Source organism: Sus scrofa, chromosome 9, assembly GCF_054392235.1.
Source record: "Sus scrofa isolate SSC_HxYL_T2T_F1_AM1 chromosome 9, Sscrofa_HxYL_maternal_Yorkshire_Landrace_v2.0, whole genome shotgun sequence".
Classification (NCBI taxonomy): Eukaryota; Metazoa; Chordata; class Mammalia; order Artiodactyla; family Suidae; genus Sus; species Sus scrofa.
This window is the reverse complement of record NC_139391.1, coordinates 48404182-48426837: the sequence shown is the minus strand read 5'-3', so window position 1 is coordinate 48426837 and position 22656 is coordinate 48404182. Positions and strand designations below refer to the sequence as shown.

Here is a 22656-nt window from a genome sequence, read left to right as displayed (position 1 = left end):
GTGTCTACAAGGAATAGTTTATTAAAGCCAAACTTTCCTCCTCGGGGTAATCCTCTCTTTATATTTCATTTCTTGGTTCAAGGTTCCATTAGATTTTTACCCACTGAATTAAATCTGAGGGAGTCATGGTTCTCCTTAGAGTATTTCCAAGGATCTCAGAATGAGAATTAAGATCATTTTCTCCTACCTTTTGATGAAATCTGCTTAGGAATTTTTGTAAAATTTAACTTCCTTTTCTTGACATTTTTGGAAGGGGAAGTTACCTTTGATGGCATCTGGTCGACCTGGGTCAGTCAGTCTGTCTGTCTGTCTGTCTCTCTCTTTCTGGCCTCACCCATGGAATATGGAAGTTCCCAGGCTAAGGGCTGAATCAAAGCCATAGCCACCAGCCTACGCCACAACCACACAACATCTGATCTGACAAGCCACATCCGCCACCTACACCACAGCTTGCAGCAATGCCGTATCCTTAAGGCCAGGGGTCAAACCCAAATCCTCAGACATACCAGTTGGGTTCTTAATCCACTGAGCCACAACTGGAACTCCAACCTGGGTCTCTTGAGGTCCATGAGAAGCAAGGGTCAAGTCTGACCCATGTGCCTTCTTCTCTTTACTGTCCTCAGCTGCACTTTCTTACATGTTGGAGTGAAGGCTTCTTGTCCTTCACAAAACTGAAAGGTCATGCCACTCTCATTTTTCTAACCTGTATGCATTGTATTCTTCTGTTGAGAGGGAAAAAATCCAGAATAGGATTGGAATAAATAATGTAGGAATTGGTGTGCACTTTCTGTTGTTTATAAGAATAAAACTGCCATAGGGTTGTGCTTTGCCAGTGATCCATATATGTTTTGAATGTGACATTTAAAGAACTCACTTCTAAGATTAGACTGAAAGATAGGACATTTTGTTGTTGTTTCTGTAATGTTTGAACACCTCAGAATGACACTTTTTGATAGAAGGCTTAGAAAGATGCCCATACATTTTACAACATTTTATTTTGAAAAATTTCAAATCACCATCCAGTTTTAAATTCTATAGTTTCATCCTGCCAGCCCAGTGTGGAAAATTCTAAGGCAGAGGAAATATAAAATGTTCAGACTGATGTAGCTGTAGAACTCACAGTTGCCTCTTTGGAGGCCTCCCCAGAAAGTAGACATTTGGTGAATTTGTGTTTCCAGAGTAAAACACCAAGAAATACAACAAAGTCCTCATTTGTTGTGCTTGTCCTAAACTGGTTTTTCTAAAATAAAAAATATTTAGAGTTTTATGTGGAGATGTGTTTCCCTGGGATTTAGGCAGCCTGTGCTTTCTGGCCAATTTGGCTAAATTGTGTGCATTTAAACAGATTGTAGTCATTGGCTAAACTGTTCACTGTGGTCCGGGGTTGGGGGTGGGGTTTGAGATATAAAGGTGGTGAGATTTATTTATCTCCCTCTGTTGACTTACTTCATGATTTCCACGTAAAGAACTAGATGGAACTAACTAAATAATGAATGTAATTATTTATGAGAAAGACCAAAATGTCAGAAGTACAATTAGAAAATGTTAACACATGGAGACGTGAAAAAAATCCATAGGGACCCTATTGCCTTTGGAATGGATAAGCAATGAGATCCTGCTGTGTAGCATTGGGAACTATATCTAGTCACTTGTGATGGAACATGATGGAAGATAATGTGAGAAAAAGAATGTATATGGAGTTCCTGTTGTGACACAGCAGAAACTAATCCGACTAAAAACCATGAGGTTGCGGGTTTGATCCCTGGGTTCGCTCAGTGGGTTAAGGATCCAGCGTTGCCGTGAGCTGTGGTGTAGGTTGCAGGTGTGGCTCGGATCCCGTGTTGCTGTGGCTCTGGTGTAGGCCATCAACTACAGCTCCGATTAGACCCCTAGCCTGGGAACCTCCATATGCCACGGGTGCGGCCCTAAAAAGGCAAAAAAAAAAAAAAAAAAAAAAAAGAATGTATACATGTATGTGTGACTGGGTCACTTTGCTGTACAGTAGAAAATTGACAGATACTGTAAACCAACTATAAAGGAAAAAATAAAAATCATTAAAAATTTTACAGGGTCCAAACATCTCTAGATTCTGCAGATCTTGAATTAATATTTAGAATGTTTCCACTCCCATCTTAGAGTTTCAAAGTAAGCATTTAGAATCTGTGGCTTTTTTAGGGCCAAAAAAAAAAAAAAAATGTGTTCGGCGCTATTCTCCGATCTTCTTTTCATTTTATGCCTTCAATAGTCTGGTACAACACCTAGACACTTTCACATTATATGTTCCAATCATTTTCCCTTGTCGAATTAGTTTGCCAAATTGCTTTCTGATCAGGACTCTTGAGAAAAGCTGGTGCCCTCCTTTGTAGAGATGTCGATGCCCCTTAATAGCATTTTGCAGTCATCGACTCAGAGACTCCTGGAGAGCATCATAGAACAGGCACTTGTAACTCCTTGATTTCAGTGATTCACGGAGATGTGTAAACTACGTTTAAGGCCCAGGATGGCTAATTGCACTGAGAAAGTGGCAGATAAGAGGAAAATGCTAGGAACCATGCATTTTTTTTGTCTTTGATTAACATCTAATTAGCTTAAGAGCATATTTCTGTGTGAATCGAGTGTTTAAATCAGAAATGATATGAGTTCTAGATAGATCCAGTGCAAAGGCTTTCAAGACCGAAATTGATTAAATATGTTATACCTTTCAGTAAAATTATATATATTTTGCCCAACTAAAATAGGGTCATTGCAGTAGATTTTTATCTACTATTCCCCAAAGACACTCAGGAGTTGGGTGGGGGGCAGAGTCAAAACTTATATGTCACAGTTTCTTTGTTCTTAAAAGGCACAAAAGGCTGAAAAGACTACTGTCATTCTCATATGTCTCATTAGCAGTTGGAAATTACTAAGTAAACCCATAAGCACAAGCACACATATATGTGTGGGTTTGCGTTTTTCTTTAGTTAGTACTTTGTGCTATTATAACTTCAACCTAACGCTTTCCCTCTGATTGCTCTGTCAAAACTTGGCATGATTTATGATTGAACAATAGTAAATACAGGTAGGAAAACATTCATTATGAAAGATGCCCATGAGCATAAGGTATTGTTATTTCATCTGATGAGAGAATGGCTGGATTTCAAAACTATTTCATCATCAATATTTTACGCTAATGAATAAAATAGTAACTAGCCCAGAGGCCACATGCAAACAGAAACACAGCAAAACATGCAGTGAACATCATTCTCCCTTCATTTGTTTCCTTAGCAAATAGAATTTGATTGCCGAGTTCTTCATGGAACGATGAGTCTTTTGTGTTTTATTTCTATCTATAGACCCAGAGATCTGTCCCTCTGCCATGGAGATGTTGTCTTATATGAGAGTCATATTTCAGCAAACATAATTAAACCATCACAAACAGAGCCTTCCATTAGTCAGACCAGAGTTATGGTTGTCGTGCTTTAGATGCATAAGAAAGTATTTCACATTCTGCTGGGGGAAAAGAAAGACCGCTAAATATTTCATGGCTTTTTTTTATCAGATTGTTTATTTCTCAACATTTAAGAGATACTTAATTTTTCTCAACAGCTATTTTCGTTAACACGATAGAGAAATGGATATTAAGGGCAAAATTTGCATGGGATGCCAAGAACTGGTATTTCCCTGGAATGATGCTTACTGTGTGCATAAGAATAAATCTCACACTGTTCTCCAGAAATGTCCTTGGCATTTGATGTGTTTTCCAAAGCTATATTCTGGTAATGTTCCGCATCTAAGGTTTCAAGGAGGAGGAGAAATCGTATTTTGATTGGTGTGGTTCAATATACATTTGGGTTTCATGCAAAAATAAAAATGAACACTAGAGGGTGCTGTTTGATTTTCCTTTTCACTGAGTTGTGCTGCAGAAGCCAGTGAATCAGGGCATGGAAAAGGGTTCCCCTAACCAGGACCAAACCGCAATGCAATATGGGGTGTAAAAATCCTCTGAGTTTAAGGAGAAAGGCTTGAAGGTTCAGAATGGGGTTGATGCTAAATTAATTCAGAATTAGTAAAGACAAGACATAATTCTTTATTACTCTTAAGTTTGTATGATTGTCTGTTTTAAAAATTCTGTTGGAGTAGAGTTGACTTACAATGTTGTGTTAGTTTCAGGTGTATATCAAAGTGAATCAGTTGTACCTATCTGTATAGCCATTCTTTTTTCCTGATAGTCATTTTTTGACAATTACTTAATTTCTTTGGTTGAAATAAGTTTTATTAGATTTCAAGCTCTCACTAAATGTCACATGGTTCCAAAAATAGCTAGAATATTAGACAATGTGAAACAATTCATGCTCTCAAGTTTTGGCACTAGGATTTTGAATAGAGCACATACTACTGGTTAAGAAGCTAATTATAGAATTCCCATTTGTCAGAAATGCCAGACCCCAAGATGTTGTTTCTTTTGATATCAGAGAAATACCAAGTTAATAAGATTCCCAATTAACTTCCTTTTTAACCTTTGCTAAACACAGGCTTCCTCCCGCCCCTCTTTCTTGGGGCAAATCTTTTTGAGTGGCAGGAGAAGGCAAGGTTCTAGAGTTATCCAAATATATGCTATCATGTGGTTTATGTTTGTATAGTGTCATTTTCTAACCCAAGAATAGTTTAAAAGAAGCTTAAAGTTCTCATTTTACAGAAAAGAAAGTTAAGGTATTATGATATCAAACGATTTATTTCAAGCAGAGAATTCAGTTAGTAAAAGGGTCAGAATTACCTTCCAGTTCTTTTGCCTTGCAGACAGTCAGCTGAGGGGCGTTTGCTTTTCGTTCCATAGCTTTTCTGGGTCTTTGTTATTTCTCTTTAACAAAGATAGGCGTGATTGACTCAAGGACCGCTTGGCAGCCATCAGCACAGGTTTCCAGTTCTTCTCTCTCCCAGGCTCCCTGGAAGTTTGCAGTTCCCTGCTCTCTGAAAGTTAGTTGCAGGCACGTACCTTTCTTTGGCCAGTGACATGGTAACATAAGTGTCCTGTGTCCCTTCTGGGATGTGATTCTCTCCCCCTTGCTGAGGTGAACCCTGAAGCCTCACGCTGAGCTGGCAGCATCAAAAGCTAGTCAAGTATCAAGAAATAACAAGTGTTGGAGAGGATGTGAGGAAAGGGGAACCCTTGATTGGTGGGAATTTAAGTTGGTGCAGCCACTATGGAAAACAATATGGAAGTTCCTCAAAAATCTAAAGCTAGAAATACCATATGTCCAGCAATTCCACTTCTGGGCATTTATCCAAAGGAGATGAAAACACTAACTCGAAAAGATATCTGCACTCCCATGCTCACTGCAGCATTATTTACAATAGTCAACATATGGAAACAACCTACGTGTCCATCGATGGATGAATGGATAAAGAAGATGTGCTATGAACATATATACAATGGAATATTATTTGGCCATAAAAAGGAAACCCTGTCGTTTGCAACAACATGGATGGACCTTGAAGATATTATACTAAGTGAAGTAAGTCAAGACAGAGAAAGACAAATACTATATGATCTCATTTATATGTGGAATCTAAAAATAACAAAACAGAAAAATGAACTCATGGATACATAGAACAGACTGGTGGTTGCTAGAGGCAGGGTGAAATGGATGAAGAGAGTCAAAAGATACAAACTTCCAGTTATAAAATGAATACATTCTGGGGGTGTAATTACAGCATGGTGACTCAGTTAACAATATGGTACTGCATATGTGAAAGTTGCCACAGATCTTAAAAGTTCTCATCACAGGGGAAAAAAATGTATGTATGGCTATGGGTGTAAACTAGACTTACTGTGATGATTGTTTCCTAGTATACACATCTATCGCATCATTATGTTGTACACCTGCAACATCATGTTATATTCAGTTATATCTGGATAAAATGTGATTCTGACACAGTAACAGAAACAATGGAAGGGAATCTGGAGCTCACAAACAGAACCACAGAGACTGAATTGGATGTAGGATAAAAGTGGTACTGCAGGACAAAGGATACATTGTTCAGTAAATTCTGCTGAGAGGAAAAAAGATGATGATGACGTCTCCCCCAACCCCCCGCCCAGGGTGGGAGTCAGGATCAGCACCCCTGGAGTGAGCAAGTGAGAAACCTTTGCTGTTTATGCCACTGAGGTTCTGAGGTTTTCTACTTTGGCTCCACACCATGTTATCCTGATGACAGACAAGGATGTCAACCAAGTGAGAGAACCTGGGTCCAAGAATACAAGTTTGACAAGAAGGGATTTAATTAAAAATCTAAAAAACGATTATAGTCTTCAATTTAGAAACTTTGAGTGACTTTGAAATGAAAAATCAATAAAGAGAAGTTACTAAATATGAAAACTTCTCCTCCTTGTATGTCTTCAGTTGAAATTCATCTAGGGAAATCAAGTAAAAAAATAAATTCCGAATCTGACTGTGAACACCTTAGACAGTGGAAAGGAAAATGAAGCCTTAGCTCTGAATCTGCTGATTGTGAAGTGGGGGAGCCTGGAGTTGAGGTTTTCAGATGAGAAAAGAACACGTGCCTAACATGAATTTCCATCACGGGGAGGTACTGTGTCTCATCTGGAATAGATGGCTTAAGTGCTTAATCCATCTCAATGTTCAGCATTTCCCCCAGAGCGCCTAAGATGTCCAAGTTGAAGCAGATGCATGTTTTCCTCTATCAATACCGCCTGTCCTCCTGGCTGCACAGCAGCTCCGACTGCCCAGCTAGAGCCTGTGGGCCCTCCCTGCAGCGGGAGATCAAAGCTGTTCGCTGCAAACTCAGTCTACACCCTGCTTCCCCAGCCCAGGGATGGTGTGATGAGATGCCTTTTATACATAAGAGGGTAGGAATTGTACCCACACCCACCCATCAAGGATGCTGGGATTGCTGCTCAGCGTTTCCCAGAGTTCCCAAAGACAAAAATGCCATCAGCTGAAATCCGAAACAACTTCAACATAAACTTGAAGTGGAGTTGACTTTGTTTTTAACTTTCAAAAGAGCGGCACCCAGGATATATTTACCAGGCCCTCCATTTTGTAGTTATGTGGGGTTTTGCACCAGGTACTGCTTCTCAAACTCCAAAAAGCCCCTTAACCAACACCCCACCAATGCGCTGTCCGTATAAACAGACTCATAACAAAATGCATTAAAGCTCTGGCCAGCAGCACTTACCTGCCCCATTGCTGCTGCTGCTGCTTTTTTTTTTTTTCTCCAAATCAGAGCATGCTGTTTCATGTGCAGAGCTTAACATCGATAAGAATGATTCTAGCCACCAAGTAATGAAATAATTGAACACAGTTTATTTAAGCATAAAACACATGAAAAATTATTTGGTTGATTTGTAAAAGAGAAGAGTTGGGGTCTGAGGGGACGGGTGAGGGGGGGTTCCCCAGGTCCCAAAACAGTATACGCAGTGGCCACGCGGCCATGGCGAGGCTGGAGGACACGAGGGCAGGGAAGGGGTTCTGTATGAATGGGGGGTGGGGGGTAGCACAGACGTCTCAGAGGTCAGACGCTTCCAAACATCGGAGAACTTCCTCAGAGGGAGGCAAAACCTCCAATCACTGCTTCTCAATGTTCAATATCGTCCCAACAGGCCCTATCTCTGTATAAACTGATCCAGAAACAGCATTTGTTGGACAGATGTCTCTGGTCAGATTTCAGGAGAGACTTGTCTAACCAGAATCTCTTCCTTCCATTTCCTCCGTTTTTCTTGTGAACCAGTTTATAGTGACAACTGTTTGGAAAGAGGAGGCAGGAAATCTGCCTTTAGAAGCCCCGTGGCTTACTTTGAAAGAGGAGCATAGCGTCTCCCTCTTTTCTGGAGCGCTGACCATTGGGGGCAGGTGGCATCACTTTGAGATAGTGGACAATTTCAAACAGGTTTTGACTTAAGGGCACACACCTTTTATCCTACGGGGAGGTGAAGTGAGTAAATGACAGCACTTCATATTTAGCAACCTGGAGTTAATTATGAGGTCATGCCTGATTTATAGACAAAACGCCATAATGAAATCTGGGTCATGAGGAGAAGCAGCGTCCAAATTTGAAGTTCAATGGAAGAATTAGAGGCTGTGAACAGAGAGAGACGTGGTTAAGTCCTATGGAAAAAAATATATACCTGTTTGATGTGGGTCAGACATCTCTGCAGTATTCAAATACAGGAACTGACTTTCTTCATTGCCAAGAACCCACTTTATCCATATGGCGTTGACTGAGGCAGCAAGGAGGCAGAATGAACCCCACCCTTGGAAGAGTCCTGCTAACTCAGGGAAACCATAGGCCAAGGCTACTGCAGGAAATCTTGTTTGCTTGATCTCACACCCAGGCCCAGGCACAACCTGGGGAGACTTGGTGGCCAGATTAAAGGCCAATATTTGGTTCCTAAATGGCTGGATATGTTTTTGGGTTTTTTTTTTTTGTTTTTTTTAAATCACCTTCATCTTGGAGTTCCCATTGTGGCTCAGTGGTAAGGAACCTGACTAGTATCCATGAGGACGTGGGTTTGACGTCTGGCCTCGCTCAGTGAGTTAAGGATCAGGCGTGGCCCAGCTCTGGTGTAGTCACAGTCATGGCTCACATCCCACATTGCTGTCGCGGTGGCACAGGCCAGCAGCTGCAGCTCTGATTCGAACCCTAGCCCAGGAACCTCCATATGCCATGGGTGTGGCCTTAAAAAACGAAACAAAATCACCATCTTTTAGATAAAAGAGCAAAGACCCAAAGTTTTTTTTTTTTTTTTTTTTTAAAAAGATGCTAGAATTCCTCAGGCATTTTCGTCATCCTTCCTTCTTAATTTCTTGAAGTCCTAGAGTCAGCTGCTGACCAAGGGGGCCTCATACAAGAATTCCTCCTTCTCAGGGTCAAGAACTTCCTGTGTTCCCAGCCGTCCACCCTGGAGGGGAGTTGGGGTTCAGGGTTGGGGGGGTGCATGCTCACCTCTGCAGCTCTTGCCATCCGCCTGCAGGGTTCCTGTCACACAGCTACACAGAGGCCCATCCACCCGGCTTGTGCAAATCTGCTCACACCCTCCATTGTCCTCACACCAGTCCAGCCCTGAAGAAAGAGCTGATGGACAAGTTACCTGCAGACAATCCAACTCTCCAACTGGTATCTAAGGGCCAAGCTTTAAAGAAAGGAGAGGAAGGAAAAAAAGCCTGGTACTGTCCTCAGCCTTTAATAGTCCATGAAAAGATGCTATTAGGGAAGCGGGTAGGCTTCTCAGACTGGGGTCCTCAAACTGGAATCCTCAACTTCCCCGTTCACCACATTCATACCGTAAGCCAAACACATCCCAGAGTTAGCCCAAGCCTTCAAATCCCACTGCTTTAATCATTTATAGGCTGTTTGAGGGAACATACATACTTTTTCTCCTAATAGGTCCCACTGAAATGATCTGCTCTTTAGGTTCCTTGGTATAATCTGTGGCAATCCTGGAATTTTGAGGGCAATTCTGAAAGACAGAACACCAGAGGGAAAATTTCACACAATTAAGCTGATAACTTATTCTTCACCACGTTTCCACCTCCAAAAGAGGCAGTGGCTCAGCCTCAAGCACTACGGTGGCTCAGATTAATTAGAACCAATGCATTCTTGATCACTGAGCCCACTGGGACTCGGGGCTTTATGTTGAACAGAATTAAATATATTCTCCACACTAGAATTAGATTCAAAGAGGCTCCTGTCCCAGGAAGGAGGATCTTGTATCAGATCAGACAGTAATGTAAGCACCAGCATCCGTAAGCAGCTCCGACCGTAACTGACACTTCGATCCTGTAAACATGGGACAAGTATAAAACTGCAGTGTTAAATGTTAGGGACCGGGTACCAGTGCAATAAACCCCCAGGGACACAGTCATATATGGTGGGGATGTAAGCCTGGCATGGACCAGATGACTGGTGTGTCACCACGTCCCCCCAGTCCTTCCAAGCCTTAGGCCCTGGAGTGGTTTGGGGTGGGCAGGGGGATGACCTCTGTCTGAAGTGTAGCCTGAGCCCAGGAGTTTGCTTCTGTCGGGGAGTGGAGCTTGGCCCCATCATTCACTTCAGATGCAGGTGGCCTGACTCCTTGAGACTCTGGCAGAGTGGCTCTCAAACAGGGCCAGTTCCTCACTCCTTGCAAATGGCAGCAAGTATTTTGGGTGTTATAAGTGGGGAGGAGGTACTTCTGGCATCAGGGTAAAGCCCAGGGATCCTGCTAAACATCCTGCAGAGCACAGGGCAGCCCCACAACAAAGAATCATTCCATCCAAAATGTCAGTAGTGCTGATGAGGTTTGGGAAACCCTGGTCTAGCATCATGCCAACCACAGATGGGCATCTCAGAGACAGAGGAGTATATGGTCATCATTCTACTGCGCTCTCTCTCTTGTTGGACTGCCTCTCCCTGGCATCTGAGGATGGCTCCAATTCAGACACTGCCTGGTGCCATGAGTCCTAAAGGACCCTAAAGAGCCACAGAGCCTGGCATTCGCGATCCCCACTCAGGGAAAATCGGAGCTGTGAGAAATAGAGCTAAGCGTTGAATTTTCGCACCATCACTTACTATTTTACAGGAGTACTTTTCTGAATCACAGAGGGACACTGCGCAGTGAAGGTGGACTTCGTCATAATCCCCAATGAACTTGAAGACCGTGACGTGAAAGCGACAGGTGAGGGAGACACCGTTCTCCTCGATGCCGATGGTGTTGTCTTTAATGTTCTGACACCTGTTCAAGAAAAAAGCCACCCTCTTTCATGTTTCATACAAACAGCCAAAAGGCCTTTGCATGCAGAAGTGACCTCGGGAGTGCGTGGGTTTGTCATTTGTCATGATTCCCTTAGAGTTTCCTAGTTTGTTTGGAAAGCATCAAACAGTGCCTCAAATTAGCATCTTAACGGCACCTAAAACCAAAATGACTGTAGCGCCTGCACTCAATTTCCCCACGCGTCAGTGTCTCATTCCTCCCCCTGGTACTGCTGTGTTTTACTGATATCAATTTAACAAACATAAGATGAGTCCTTGCGTTTTCTGTACTTTCTTCTGTTAATTATCAATTTGTGGAGGGGCCCCCTTTTCAAGCCCTCCTGGGAAATCTTCCTCCAAGTAAAAACAGGTGGGAGCTGGAGCGGACAACAGAGCAGTCACGGGTGAGCTGAAGGCTTGTTTTGGGCACCTCTTCTCCCACCTCCTTGTGGTTCTGAGCCAGTAGGTAAGGGCACAGCCATCTGGCCTCCACTAGTTGGCGCTCCCCCAGTGGGCCCCAGTCTCTTATGCCCCAGGGTCTTTTTACCCTTTCCCCCATCAGGAAGCCTCTCTGCACTTCTTCCCACACCAACTAATGCTTGCTCTTTCTCCAGCACCAGTCTCTGGCTCTCCTTCCTGTATAAACATGCCCTGACCAGACAGGAGCCGTGGCTTTTCCTGGATTTGCCCACAGCACCCAGCTGAGCCCCTGGAGTGCAGGAACCAAGGTGTAATCCTGATGGGGTCTGCAACACACTGAGCAGAACATAGTAAGTATTTAAAAATCTTTGTTGGATGAATCAATGAGTGAATGAATCAATGAGTGAGTGAATGCTGCCACGGCCAAGGCTGGTCCATCACAGCCGAGAAGTGTTTTAGAATGATCAAGATGGGCTTCCCCTGGCCCACAGGATGATATAGCTTAGAGAGAAGGAAAATGAAAAACTGAAGTTATTCGTCAGCATTCCCACACCTATTAAATTTTGTAATTAGTCTTGAAGGCAATAGTCTCTCTTTTTTTTAATTTTTAAAAAATTTTATTGGAGTATATTTGACTTAAAATGTTCATTAGTTTCAGGTGTACAGCAAAATTAATCAGTTATATATATATATCTCCATTCTTTTTTTCCTGTCTAGGTACAACAACCCTTTAATGTCAGCACTATTTTATCCCTAGTTTACAGAGGATGAAACTGAGGAATAGAGCAGTTAAGATACTTTTCTAAGGTCACATAGCTGACAAGTGGCAAAACCAAGATTAGAGCCTATAAAAGATTGGATTTTTATGCAAAAATACTCCTGTTCTCACCCACAGCTCCAGGGGAGGAGTATACTTGCCAGTGGCACTGATTCGGGGCTTGGCTGTGTGACTTGCTTTGGTCTCCTGGTAGGTTTTTTGTTGTTGTTGTTGTTCTATTCATGTTTTTTATTTTTTTATTACTCAAATGAATTTATCACATCTATAGTGGTATAATGATCATAACAATCTGATTTCACAGAATTTCCATCCCACAGCCCAAGCATATCCCCCCACCCCCCAAACTGTCTCCTCCAGAGACCATAAGTTTTTCAATGTCTGTGAGGCAGCATCTATTCTGCAAAGAAGTTCCGTCTGTCCTTTTTTCAGATTCCACATGTCAGTGAAAGCATTGGATGTTGGTGTCTCATTGTATGGCTGACTTCACTTAGCATGATAGTTTCTAGATCCATCCATGTTGCTAAAAATGCTGGGATTTCGTTCTTTTTCATGGCTGAGTAATATTCCATTGTGTATATGTACCACATCTTCTAGATCCACTCCCCTGTGGATGGACATTTAGGTTGTTTCCATGTTTTGGCTATTGTAAATAGTGCTGCAATGAACATTGGAATACATGTGTCTTTGCGAGTTGTGGTTTTCTCTGGATAGATGCCAAGGAGTGGGATTGCTGGATCAAATGGTAGTTCTATTTTTAGTTTTCTGAGGAATCTCCATACTGTTTTCCACAGTGGTTGCCCCGATTTACATTCTCACCAACAGTGTACTAGGGTTCCTTTTTCTCCACACCCTCTCCAGCACTTATTGTTGGTAGATGTTTGAATGATGGCCATTCTGACTGGTATAAGGTGGTAGGTACCTCATTGTGGTTTTGATTTGCATTTCCCTAATAATGAGTAATGTTGAACATCTTTTCATGTGTTTTTTGGCCATCTGCATGTCTTCTTTGGAGGACTGTCTGTTTAGATCTTCTGCCCATTTTTTGATGGGGTTGTTTGTTTTTTTGGTATAGAGCTGCAGAAGGTGTTTCTAAATTTTGGAGATTAATCCCTTGTCAGTTGATTCACTTGCAAAGATTTTCTCCTATTCTGTGGGCTGTCTTTTCATTTTGTTTAGGGTTTCCTTGCTGTGCAGAAACTTTGAAGTTTGATTAGGTCCCATGTGTTTATTTTTGTTTTTATTGTCATTACTCTCAGAGGTGGATCTGAGAAGATGTTGCTGTCGTTTATGTCAGAGAGTGTTTGGCCTATATTTTCCTCTAAGAGTTTTATAGTGTCTGGTCTTATATCTAGGTCTCTAATCCATTTAGAGTTTATTTTTGTGTATGGTGTTAAGTAGTGTTCTAATTTGATTCTTTTCCATGTGGCTGTCCAGTTTTCCCAGCACCACTTATTAAACAAGCTGTCCTTTCTCCATTGTATATTCTTGCCTCCTTTGTCATAGATGAGTTGGCTGTAGGTGCATGGATTGAATTCTGGGCTCTCTGTCCTGTTCCACTGATCTATATTTCTGTCTTTGTGCCAGTACCATATGGTTTTGATGACTCTTGCTTTGTAGTATAGTCTGAAGTCTGGGAGCCTGATTTCTCCCGCTCCATTTTTCTTTCTCAGGATGCCTTTGGCTATTCTGGGTCTCTTGTGCTTCCAAACAAACTTTAAAATATTTTGTTCGAGTTCTGTGAAAAATGTCCTTGGTAATTTGATAGGGATTGCACTGAATCTGTAGATTGCCTTAGGTAGTATAGTCATTTTGATAATATTAACTCTTCCAATCCACGAGCATGGTATATCTTTCCATCTATTTGTGTCCTCTTTGATTTCTTTCATCAGTGGCTTATAGTTTTCAGAGTACAGGTCTTTTGTCTCTTGAGGTAGGTTTACTCCTAGGTATTTTATTCTTTTGGATGCAATGGTAAAAGGGGATTGCTTCCTTAATTTCTCTTTCTGCTCTTTGATTGTTAGTGTATAGAAATGCCGTCGATCTCTGTGTATTAATTTTGTATACTACGACTTTGCCAAATTCACGGATGAGCTCTAACAGTTTTCTGATAGAGTCTTTAGGGTTCTCTAGGTATAGTATCATGTCATCTGCAAACAGTGATAGTTTTACTTCTTCCTTTCCAATTTGGATTCCGTTTATTTCTTTTACTTCTCTGATTGCCGTGGCTAGGACTTCCAAAACTATGTTCAAGCGTAGTGGCGAGAGCGGACATCCTTGTCTTGTTCCTGATCTCAGTGGGAATTCTTTCAGCTTTTCACCATTGAGAATGATGTTTGCTGTGGGTTTGTCATATATGGCCTTTATCATGTTGAGGAAGGTTCCCTCTTTGCCCACTTTCTGAAGGGTTTTTATCAGAAATGGGTGTTGGATTTTGTCAAAGGCTTTTTCTTCATCTATTGAGAGGACCATATGGTTTTTATTCTTCAGTTTGTTCATGTGGTGTATCACACTGATGGATTTGCGGATATTGAAGAACCCTTGCATCCCTGGGATAAATCCCACTTGATCATGATGTACAATCCTCTCAATGTATTGTTGGATGCAGTTTGCTAGTATTTTGTTGAGGATTTTTGCATCAATGTTCATCAGTGAAATAGGCCTGTGGTTTTCTTTTTTTGTGGTATCTTTGTCTGATTTTGGTATCAGGGTGATGGTAGCCTCATAGCATGAGTTTGGGAGTATCCCTTCCTCTGCAATTTTTTGAAATAGTTTCAGAAGGAGAGGTGTTAGCTCTCCTCTAAATGTTTGATAGAATTCGCCTGTGACACCATCTGGTCCTGGACTTTTGTTTGTTGGAAGTTTTGTAATCACAGTTTCAATTTCAGTTCTTGTGATTGGTCCATTTGTCTTTTCTATTTCATCTTGGTTCTGTCTTGGAAGATCATACTTTTCTAAGAATTTGTCCATTTCTTCTAAGTTTTCCGTTTTATTGGCGTATAGTTGCATATGGTGGTCTCTTATGATCCTTTGTATTTCTCTGATGTCTGTTGTTACCTCTCCTTTTTCATTTCTAATTTTATTGATTTGAGTCCTCTTTTTTTTTTTTTTTTTTTTTTTTGTCTTTTTGCTATTTCTTGGGTTGCTTCCGCAGCATATGGAGATTCCCAGGCTAGGGGTCTAATCGGAGCTGTAGCCACCGGCCTACGCCAGAGCCACAGCAATGCGGGATCCGAGCCGCGTCTGCAACCTACACCACAGCTCACAGCAACACCGGATCCTTAACCCACTGAGCAAGGGCAGGGACCGAACCCGCAACCTCATGGTTCCTAGTCGGATTCGTTAACCACTGCACCACGACGGGAACTCCCTCTTTTTTTCTTGATAAGTCTGGCTAGGGGTTTATCAATTTTGTTGATCTTTCCAAAGAGCCAGCTTTTCATTTCATTGATCTTCTCTATGGTTTTCTTTGTTTCTATTTCATTGATTTCTGCTCTGATCTTTATGATTTCTTTCCTTCTACGAACTTTAGGTCTTGTCTGTTCTTCTCTCTCGAGCTGCTTTAGATGTAAAGTTAGCTTGTTTATTTGAGCTTTTTCTTGTGTCCTGAGGTGGGCTTGTATTGCTATCAACTTTCCTCTTAGAACGGCTTTTGCTGCATCCCAGAGGTTTTGGAGTGTCGTATCTTTGTTGTCATTTGCTTCTAGGTATTTTTAAATTTCCTCTTTGATTTCTTCAGTGATCCATTGGTTGTTTAGTAGCATGTTGTTGAGTCTCCACGTGTTTGTGTTTTTTGCAGTTTTTTTCTTGTTGTTGATTTCCAGTTATATAGTGTTGTGGTCGGAAAAGATGCTTGGTATGATTTCAGTTTTCTTAAAGTTACCGAGGTGGATTTGTAGCCCAGGATGCAGTCAGTCTTAGAGAATGTTCCATGTGCACTTGAGAAGCATGTGTATTCTGTTGCTTTTGGATGGAATGTCCTATAAATATCTATTAAGTCCATCTGGTTTAATGCATCATTCAGGGCCTGTGTTTCCTTATTGATTTTCTGTCTGGTTGATCTGTCCATTGCTGTAAGTGGGGTGTTAAAGTCCCCCACTATTATTGTGTTATTGTCGATTTGTCCTTTTAAGGTTGTAAGCAGTTGCCTTATATGTCGTGGTGAACCTGTGTTGGGTGTGTAGGTATTTAAAATTGTTATATCTTCTTCTTGGATTGATCCTTTGATCATTATGTAATGACCTTCTTGTCCCTTAAAATATTCTTCATTTTAAAGTCTATTTTGTCTGATACGAGTATTGCAACTCCAGCTTTCTTTTGATTCCCGTTTGCATGAAATATTTTCTTCCATCCTCTCACTTTCAATTTGGATGTGTCCCTAGAAGTGAAGTGGGTCTCTTGAAGACAGCATATATATGGGTCTTGTTTTTGTATCCACTCAGCCAGTCTGTGTCTTTTGGTTGGGGCATTTAGTCCATTAACATTTAAGGTAATTATGTATATGTATGTTCTTATTGCCATTTTATTAATTGCTTTGGATTTGGTTTTGTTGCTCTTTTTTCTTTCCTTCTCTTGTTCTCTCCTCTTCTGGTTTGATGACTGTCCTTAGTGTTGTATTTGAGTTGATTTTTCTTATTTCTGTATCAATTGTAGATTTTTGGTTTGCAGTTATTCTGAAGTTTTGGTATAAGAGTCTACATGTATATGAGATTGTTTGAAGTTGTTTTTTTAATTGCAAGTTCATCTCCAGTGTCCTGCATTTGTACCCACCTCTTCCCATGATTTCTGATTTTGGTGTTATAATTGTGTATGGATGATTTCGTATCTTTACTGTATATATACCTTTGCTGGTGAGCTTTGTCATTTGTGGAATTTTTGTTTCCTGTTGCTGTCTTTTCTGCCTAGAGAAGTTCCTTTGGTATTTGTTGTAAGGCTGGTTTAGTGTTGCTGAATTCTCTCAGCTTTTGTATCTGTGAAGGTTTTGATTTCTCTACCTCCAAATCTGGCACCTTGGTGTGTTGACTAATTTAAGCTGAAGGAGTTTGAGAAAATGGCAGAGGCAGGAAGGTCATTCTCCTCCCATTAAACCCGCATATGAGAGGCACTACCCTAACCTGGAGGAACACAGCATCCTTGCTTCCCAAGACTAAGGGGTGCTGAGAGGAATTTGAATGGCCAGCTAAAATTCCTCAGTTACTCTTCCACCCATTGCACTTCTCTGCAACTGTCTGTGCTTCATCAAACTGAGCATCACAACATGCAGCCTGAACTGTTTCTTCCAGTCTGAAGAAGGCTCCCGTGTCACACAGAACTTAAATACACGTATACTCTTTTCTCTTGTTAATCTGCCTTGGTCCATTTTATTTTTGGACCCATCCAGGAACCCTCAGAGGGTCAAGAAAAACTCCTCAAAGGCCAGGAAATTTAATGTTGCATCTCTTCCAAATACAGAAGAAACCAATTCCAGAAAGGCTAATCATACTCCTTCAAATCCGGGTTGGAAGGAATGCTCACTCCTGGTGGTTCCAGTGCTGAAAGAATGCCAGTGTCTAATGAGGTCAGTGTGAGGGCAGAGACAGAGGGACAGGGACAGAGAGAGCAAGGGGGTCTTGACAGCATCTCGCTCCCTGGACCCAGTCATCCCCACAGCCACATCTACTGATGTGGTTTGGTTCTGTAACCATTAGCTGCCTTGTTTTTGCATAAACTAGTGTGAAATGGTCTCTACTACTCATAAGAGAAAGAACTTTGATGAATGCAGGCATCTGCTTTAAGCATTATTGTATTGGGGTGATGGAAATGGTCCAAAATTAGATTTTGGTGATGGCTGTGCTGCTCTGTAGATTTACTAAAAATCATTGAATTTTACACCTAAAGCAAGTTATGTTTTTTTGTATTTAAACTATGTATGTGATAAACTTGTTCTAAAAATTATTGTTGGGAGTTTCCGTCGTGGTGCAGCAGAAACGAATCTGACTAGGAACATGAGGTTGCAGGTTCAATCCCTGGCCCTGCTCAGTGGGTATAAGGGTCTGGTGTTGCTGTGGCTGTGGATAGGCAGGTGGCAACAGCCTCGATTAGACCCCTAGCCTGGGAACTTCCATAAGCCTTGGCGCAGCCCTAAAAAGACAATAGACCAAAAAAAAAAAAAAAGAAAAGAAAAGAAATTATTGTTGCTTAACAAAACCAGTGAGTGTTTTTTAAAAATAAATTATTATGATTATTGTTTGGTCCATAGTCTTTTCTTATTTTTCATTCACCCATTCATTCATTTGATAACTTTGTTGCATAACCACCATGTTTCAGGAAATATACTAGGTGCTGGGCATATACTGGTGAGTAAAAAGAAATGTTTACAGACTTTTATTGTAAGTCCTTTTAAATGTTGATAGGTGTCCTAGTCACCAACCTTCCGTTATTCTCATTACATCCTTTCATTTGCAGATAATCTACATTCCCCTCAGACTGAAATTCAAAGCAGGCAGAACAGAATGCCCTCTTTGATCACATTGAGAATAAAGCACTTTGACACCTGGAACTGGGGATCTACCGCTGCCCCAGGACTTTAAGCAAGGCTTGATCTCACTAAGACTCAGTTTTCTGGTCTATAAAATGGAGCTTGTAAGATCTGCCTCATACATTGTCCTGAGGATTAGACAGTTCTTGGGTACAAAGTGCTGGCCCAATATTAGATCCCATTCCCCCTCCTCTAAAGAGGATGAGGACAAATCCAATACTAGAGGCTCCACGACCATCCTCCAAGAGGAGGAGAGGCTACTCACCCTCCTTCGATGATGAAGTATCGGAGCTTGTCATTGCTGTCTCGGGAGGGGGTGGCATAGCACTTGTTCAGCGTCAGGATCAGATGTGTTGAGTCGGCTCCGACCACAAAGACCCCGACGTATAGCACGTCCCGGGTGGTCAGCACTACCTCACCCTGGCGGTAGGGGTGCTTGTAGGAGGCGTTTTTGTACAGTGCCATCTTGGTGGTGAAGCTGCCTTCTTGGGTGGGAACTGTCAGGTTAATGACGCTACAAGGGAAACACTCATGAGTCGGAAAAGCCCAAGCAACAGCATCCATTCAATTACCTACCGTTTTCTAAGCTGCAAATGCAGAAGGAAGGCCAAGCAGGGAGCAGTGAAGCCTAATCGGGTACATGTGGCAATTAAAATCTAATGAAATTTAAAAACTCAATTCTTCAGCATCCCTCTCCCCCAGCACATTTCAAATGCTCAGTGGCCATGGAGAGCAGCTGTAAGGGACAGTACAGTTACAGAACATTTCCATCACTGAAGAAAGTTCTGTCGAACAGTGCTGGTCACAAGGCATTTAAGTTCAGAAAATACGAATTATTCTTTTCCTAGAGCATCAAAGACAGATGCTAGCAATTTTGATTATGTGAACTTTAACTGTCAAGGAGAAGACAGAATGACACCTGCAGCCTGTGAGCTTCTTACCTTAGCATTGGCTTCACGACAGAATCCAAGGAGATCTTGATATCCAGTTCATAAGCACACGAAAATTCCACATTGATCGTCCTGTCCCTCGTGATGATGTTGCCAGTATTGTTGGCACTTTCGATCCAAATTGTGTTTTTATACATGATATGAGTGCCATTGGACTGCAGAGCAAAGGGAGGTCAGAAATCATTAAACCTGGGTGTGAGTACGTGGCCTGCATTTCAAATCCTTGGGCCTGAAAGTGGAGAAATGGCTTCATTCCATATATAACCCAGAGGCCAGTATAAATCAGGATGGAGCTAGCCTCAGCATTTACTAGGAAAAAAAAGTATTACAATAGATGTCACCAGTACCCTTCGGTCTGATAACCCTGAATGCCCATGGAAGGTGATTTCATGTACCACTGAATTCTAAGTACAACCAGCCCCCAGTTATCTGTGGGAACCCTGGCTGGGGACAGCATGAAGTATTGCCATCCCAAGGTAATACAATCTTCTCTCTAAGTTCTTAATTCAGAATCCCTCCTCCACCAGATCTTGTACCAGACATGCCCACAAGAACCAAAATGAACACATGCACATGTCTCTGTCTTCCTCCTTTCACTCCCTGATAAAAGTGTTAATGAGCACAGTTATTAAAAAAAAAAACAAAAAAAACACAGCAGAAAGGTACAGAAAGAAGAGAAGCAAGACGCTTTGCTAAACTATCAATCAGATAACCTGACACCAAAAGTTAGAACCTTGTATTTCTGCAGCCAACTCTTAAATAATGTCTGGGACCCCTTAGCCCCTGAAATAGCAGAATCCAGCTGTCTTTATCTGGAAGAACAATAGAAGCATGAGAGAGGTAGCAAAAATGTGTCAATACGAGGGTAAGGTGACAGCAGACAGTGCAAACCAGGGCAGGAAGTGTGTCACTTATCTTGTTTTCAGTTCAATCAACCACTTAGCACACAGTGATTATTCTCCCACCACTGTCCTTTATTTTGCACATGCCTTTTGCTGTTTTCCAGGAGCATTTTTCTAAGTAGAACAGCCTGAGGTTGGTTTAAGGACAGTCAATGTACAAACACCGGGAGCTGTCACCTGCTCTGCCCAGGTGCTCTTTCCGCCCCCGTTCCTCACCTGCACGATGTTTCCGCAATTCCCTTTGGTGTTGTTGATTTGGAAGGAGATAAAGTCTTCCCCCTCGATGCCAGTGCACTGCCTGTCATTGACCCGAACGCCCTCCCTCTCGAAGCCGAGCTGGAAGAGTTTGCACTTGGATATGGACACCTCCATCTGGGCCGCCTTGCAGGTTACCTCGGCGTCGATGATGTCATGGGAGTCTGTAGGAAGAGTTATTCCAAAAGGCAAGTCAGTGGGAGCTGGTCTTGGCTGCGGGAGTGTGGCAAGACACCCCATTCGCTTTAGAAGCGGCTAATGCTCTTCACACAGAGGCTGCGGCTTTTCTAATGCAGCTCTGATCAAACTAAATGAGTATATGAACTCATTCAAGGCAATAACTCGGCAACACTAGAGCCTTTTTTTAAAAGATGAAAATGCTGGGAGTTCCTGTTATGGCTCAGCAATAATGAGCCCAACTAGTATCCATGAGGACGTGGGTTTGATCTCTGGCCTCTCTCAGTGGATTAAGGATCCAGTATTGCTATGAGCTGCAGTGTAAGTCGCAGACGTGGCTCAGATCTGGTGTTGCTGTGGCTGTGGGATGGGCTGGTGGCTGCAGCTCTGATTCAACTCCCAGCCTGGGAACTTCCATATGCCACCAGTGCAGCCCTAAAAACCAAAAAAAAAAAAGAAAAGAAAAGAAAAGAAAAAAACAGATGAAAACACTGTATAATGCTTCTTTTGTCTTTATAAACGCAGGATTTCCTCCTATGTTTCCTCCTGTTACTTTCTATAAGCTACACCCCCGCCTTGCTGTGACCTGGCTAAAGAACACACCCCAGGTGAGGGCAGCCCTCAGCCCAGGTGGTACCCAGGTCCACACTAGGAGCTCTTGCTTTTTAACATGGGATGTAACGACTGACATTTTCCAAGAGTACACATAAGCTTCGGTACTAAAGAAACAGAAACATTTTTATCTGCTTAGGTGAAGCCTTTGAACAGCATGTGTGGTCCCCTCCTGCAGAGCCTTCTGGTCAACTAGGCTTTTATTCTCCAGTGATGCCTTTGGCATTTCTTGATTCAGGCAAGGGTGCAGAGCTCTAGGGCATTCTTTTCTCAGAGGGACTGCGATTTGGAGCAGGACCTAGAGTCCTTGTTTATTCTTTGCATCAACATTTCAGTTGTTTTCTCAGGATTCACCAAAAAGCTTCAGGCCAGGTAAAGCTGGCTTTACACACATCTTAGCACCTGGCACTCTCATCCTGATCCTTTTATCTTTTCGTCAAACCACCTTGCCTCCCTGTGAGTCTAAAAGATCAATTTGGATCTCTCTGATGTTGAACGTGGCCTCAGATGGACCTGGCCGATTCCATGCATGTATAGATGTATGTTATCATTTATTGAAGAAAAGGCTGTAGGTATGAGGAAATGCACTTCAGCCTACTTTGAAGAGGTCACATTGCTTCCTTGTTCTGCTTAAAGGCTCGTGAAAGCTTCGTTATTCAGGTTTCTAACCCACAGTGTGGGACGCATGGGCTCCCACCAGGGAGTTTTCTGACACAGTTGCCTGGCGTCTCCCGTGGGGCCGTCTGGGGGGGGGAGGGGGGCAGGTGTCACTCACTGTTTCCATAGGGAGGCGGCTCGATGCAGCCGCACAGCTCCCCTCCGTTTTCCAGCTCACAGGTTCGGTTGGGACAGTCTGCCCCCACACAGGGGTCTTCAACCACTCCTGCTAAAAAGGAAAACAAACAGAAACACACACAACTTGATTTTCACACCAACGCATGGCAGCCCGTGGTCACCCTTTGGGTTTGTCACTTCAGAGGATGGTCAGGGGCCAGATGCAAATGAACAGACAGGGCAACCTTCCAAGAAATAACCACAGCGGCTAGTAATTGGGCCCATGCCATGTGCTTCAGGCTTTGGTGGCACTGTCCCCTCCAATCCTCGCCCAAACTCTGCCAGCTAAGTATCACACAGCATCGCCACTGAACTCGCACCCAAGGTCACACACAGGTGAAGGTAAGTAGAGAGGATGGACTGGACAGACACCCCGACCGCCAGGGTATCCCGAGATCACTGCACTTACTGCTCTGTACCACGTGCATTGGTGTCTTTATATAACAAGCAGAGTCCAAGCCATTTACCTCTCTATTCCCAGCAGCC

The 22656-nt window shown here is 42.4% G+C and overlaps 1 protein-coding gene and 1 long non-coding RNA gene across 59 annotated transcripts in view; one reads left to right on the top strand and one right to left on the bottom strand.

Annotated features, from left to right (window-relative positions):
* Window positions 1-22656, top strand: part of LOC102163364 (uncharacterized) — a 118606-nt gene that overhangs the window by 75351 nt on the left and 20599 nt on the right. For 8 of the 50 annotated variants that reach the window (XR_014815454.1, XR_014815472.1, XR_002335690.2 and 5 more), the window contains 4 exons: window positions 10559-10654; window positions 11343-11498; window positions 12044-12115; window positions 17304-18156. This is a non-coding gene — a long non-coding RNA (uncharacterized LOC102163364). Of the gene's footprint in view, window positions 1-8971; window positions 9165-10558; window positions 10655-11342; window positions 11499-12043; window positions 15074-17303; window positions 18157-18367; window positions 21938-22656 lie in introns of those variants that run through there. The other 42 variants (XR_014815464.1, XR_014815446.1, XR_014815463.1 and 39 more) reach the window with 23 other exon arrangements.
* The window catches only part of TECTA (tectorin alpha), a 77591-nt gene continuing 62218 nt past the window's right edge, over window positions 7284-22656 (bottom strand). For 3 of the 9 annotated variants that reach the window (XM_084974366.1, XM_084974365.1, XM_084974367.1), the window contains 8 exons: window positions 22112-22222; window positions 20509-20711; window positions 19382-19545; window positions 18706-18954; window positions 10549-10711; window positions 9370-9457; window positions 8944-9060; window positions 7285-8076 (listed from right to left, as the gene is read on the bottom strand). In XM_084974366.1, coding sequence (XP_084830492.1) covers window positions 7976-8076; window positions 8944-9060; window positions 9370-9457; window positions 10549-10711; window positions 18706-18954; window positions 19382-19545; window positions 20509-20711; window positions 22112-22222 — 1196 coding nt within the window. In that variant the 3' untranslated portion in view covers window positions 7285-7975. 9 annotated transcript variants of the gene reach the window in all.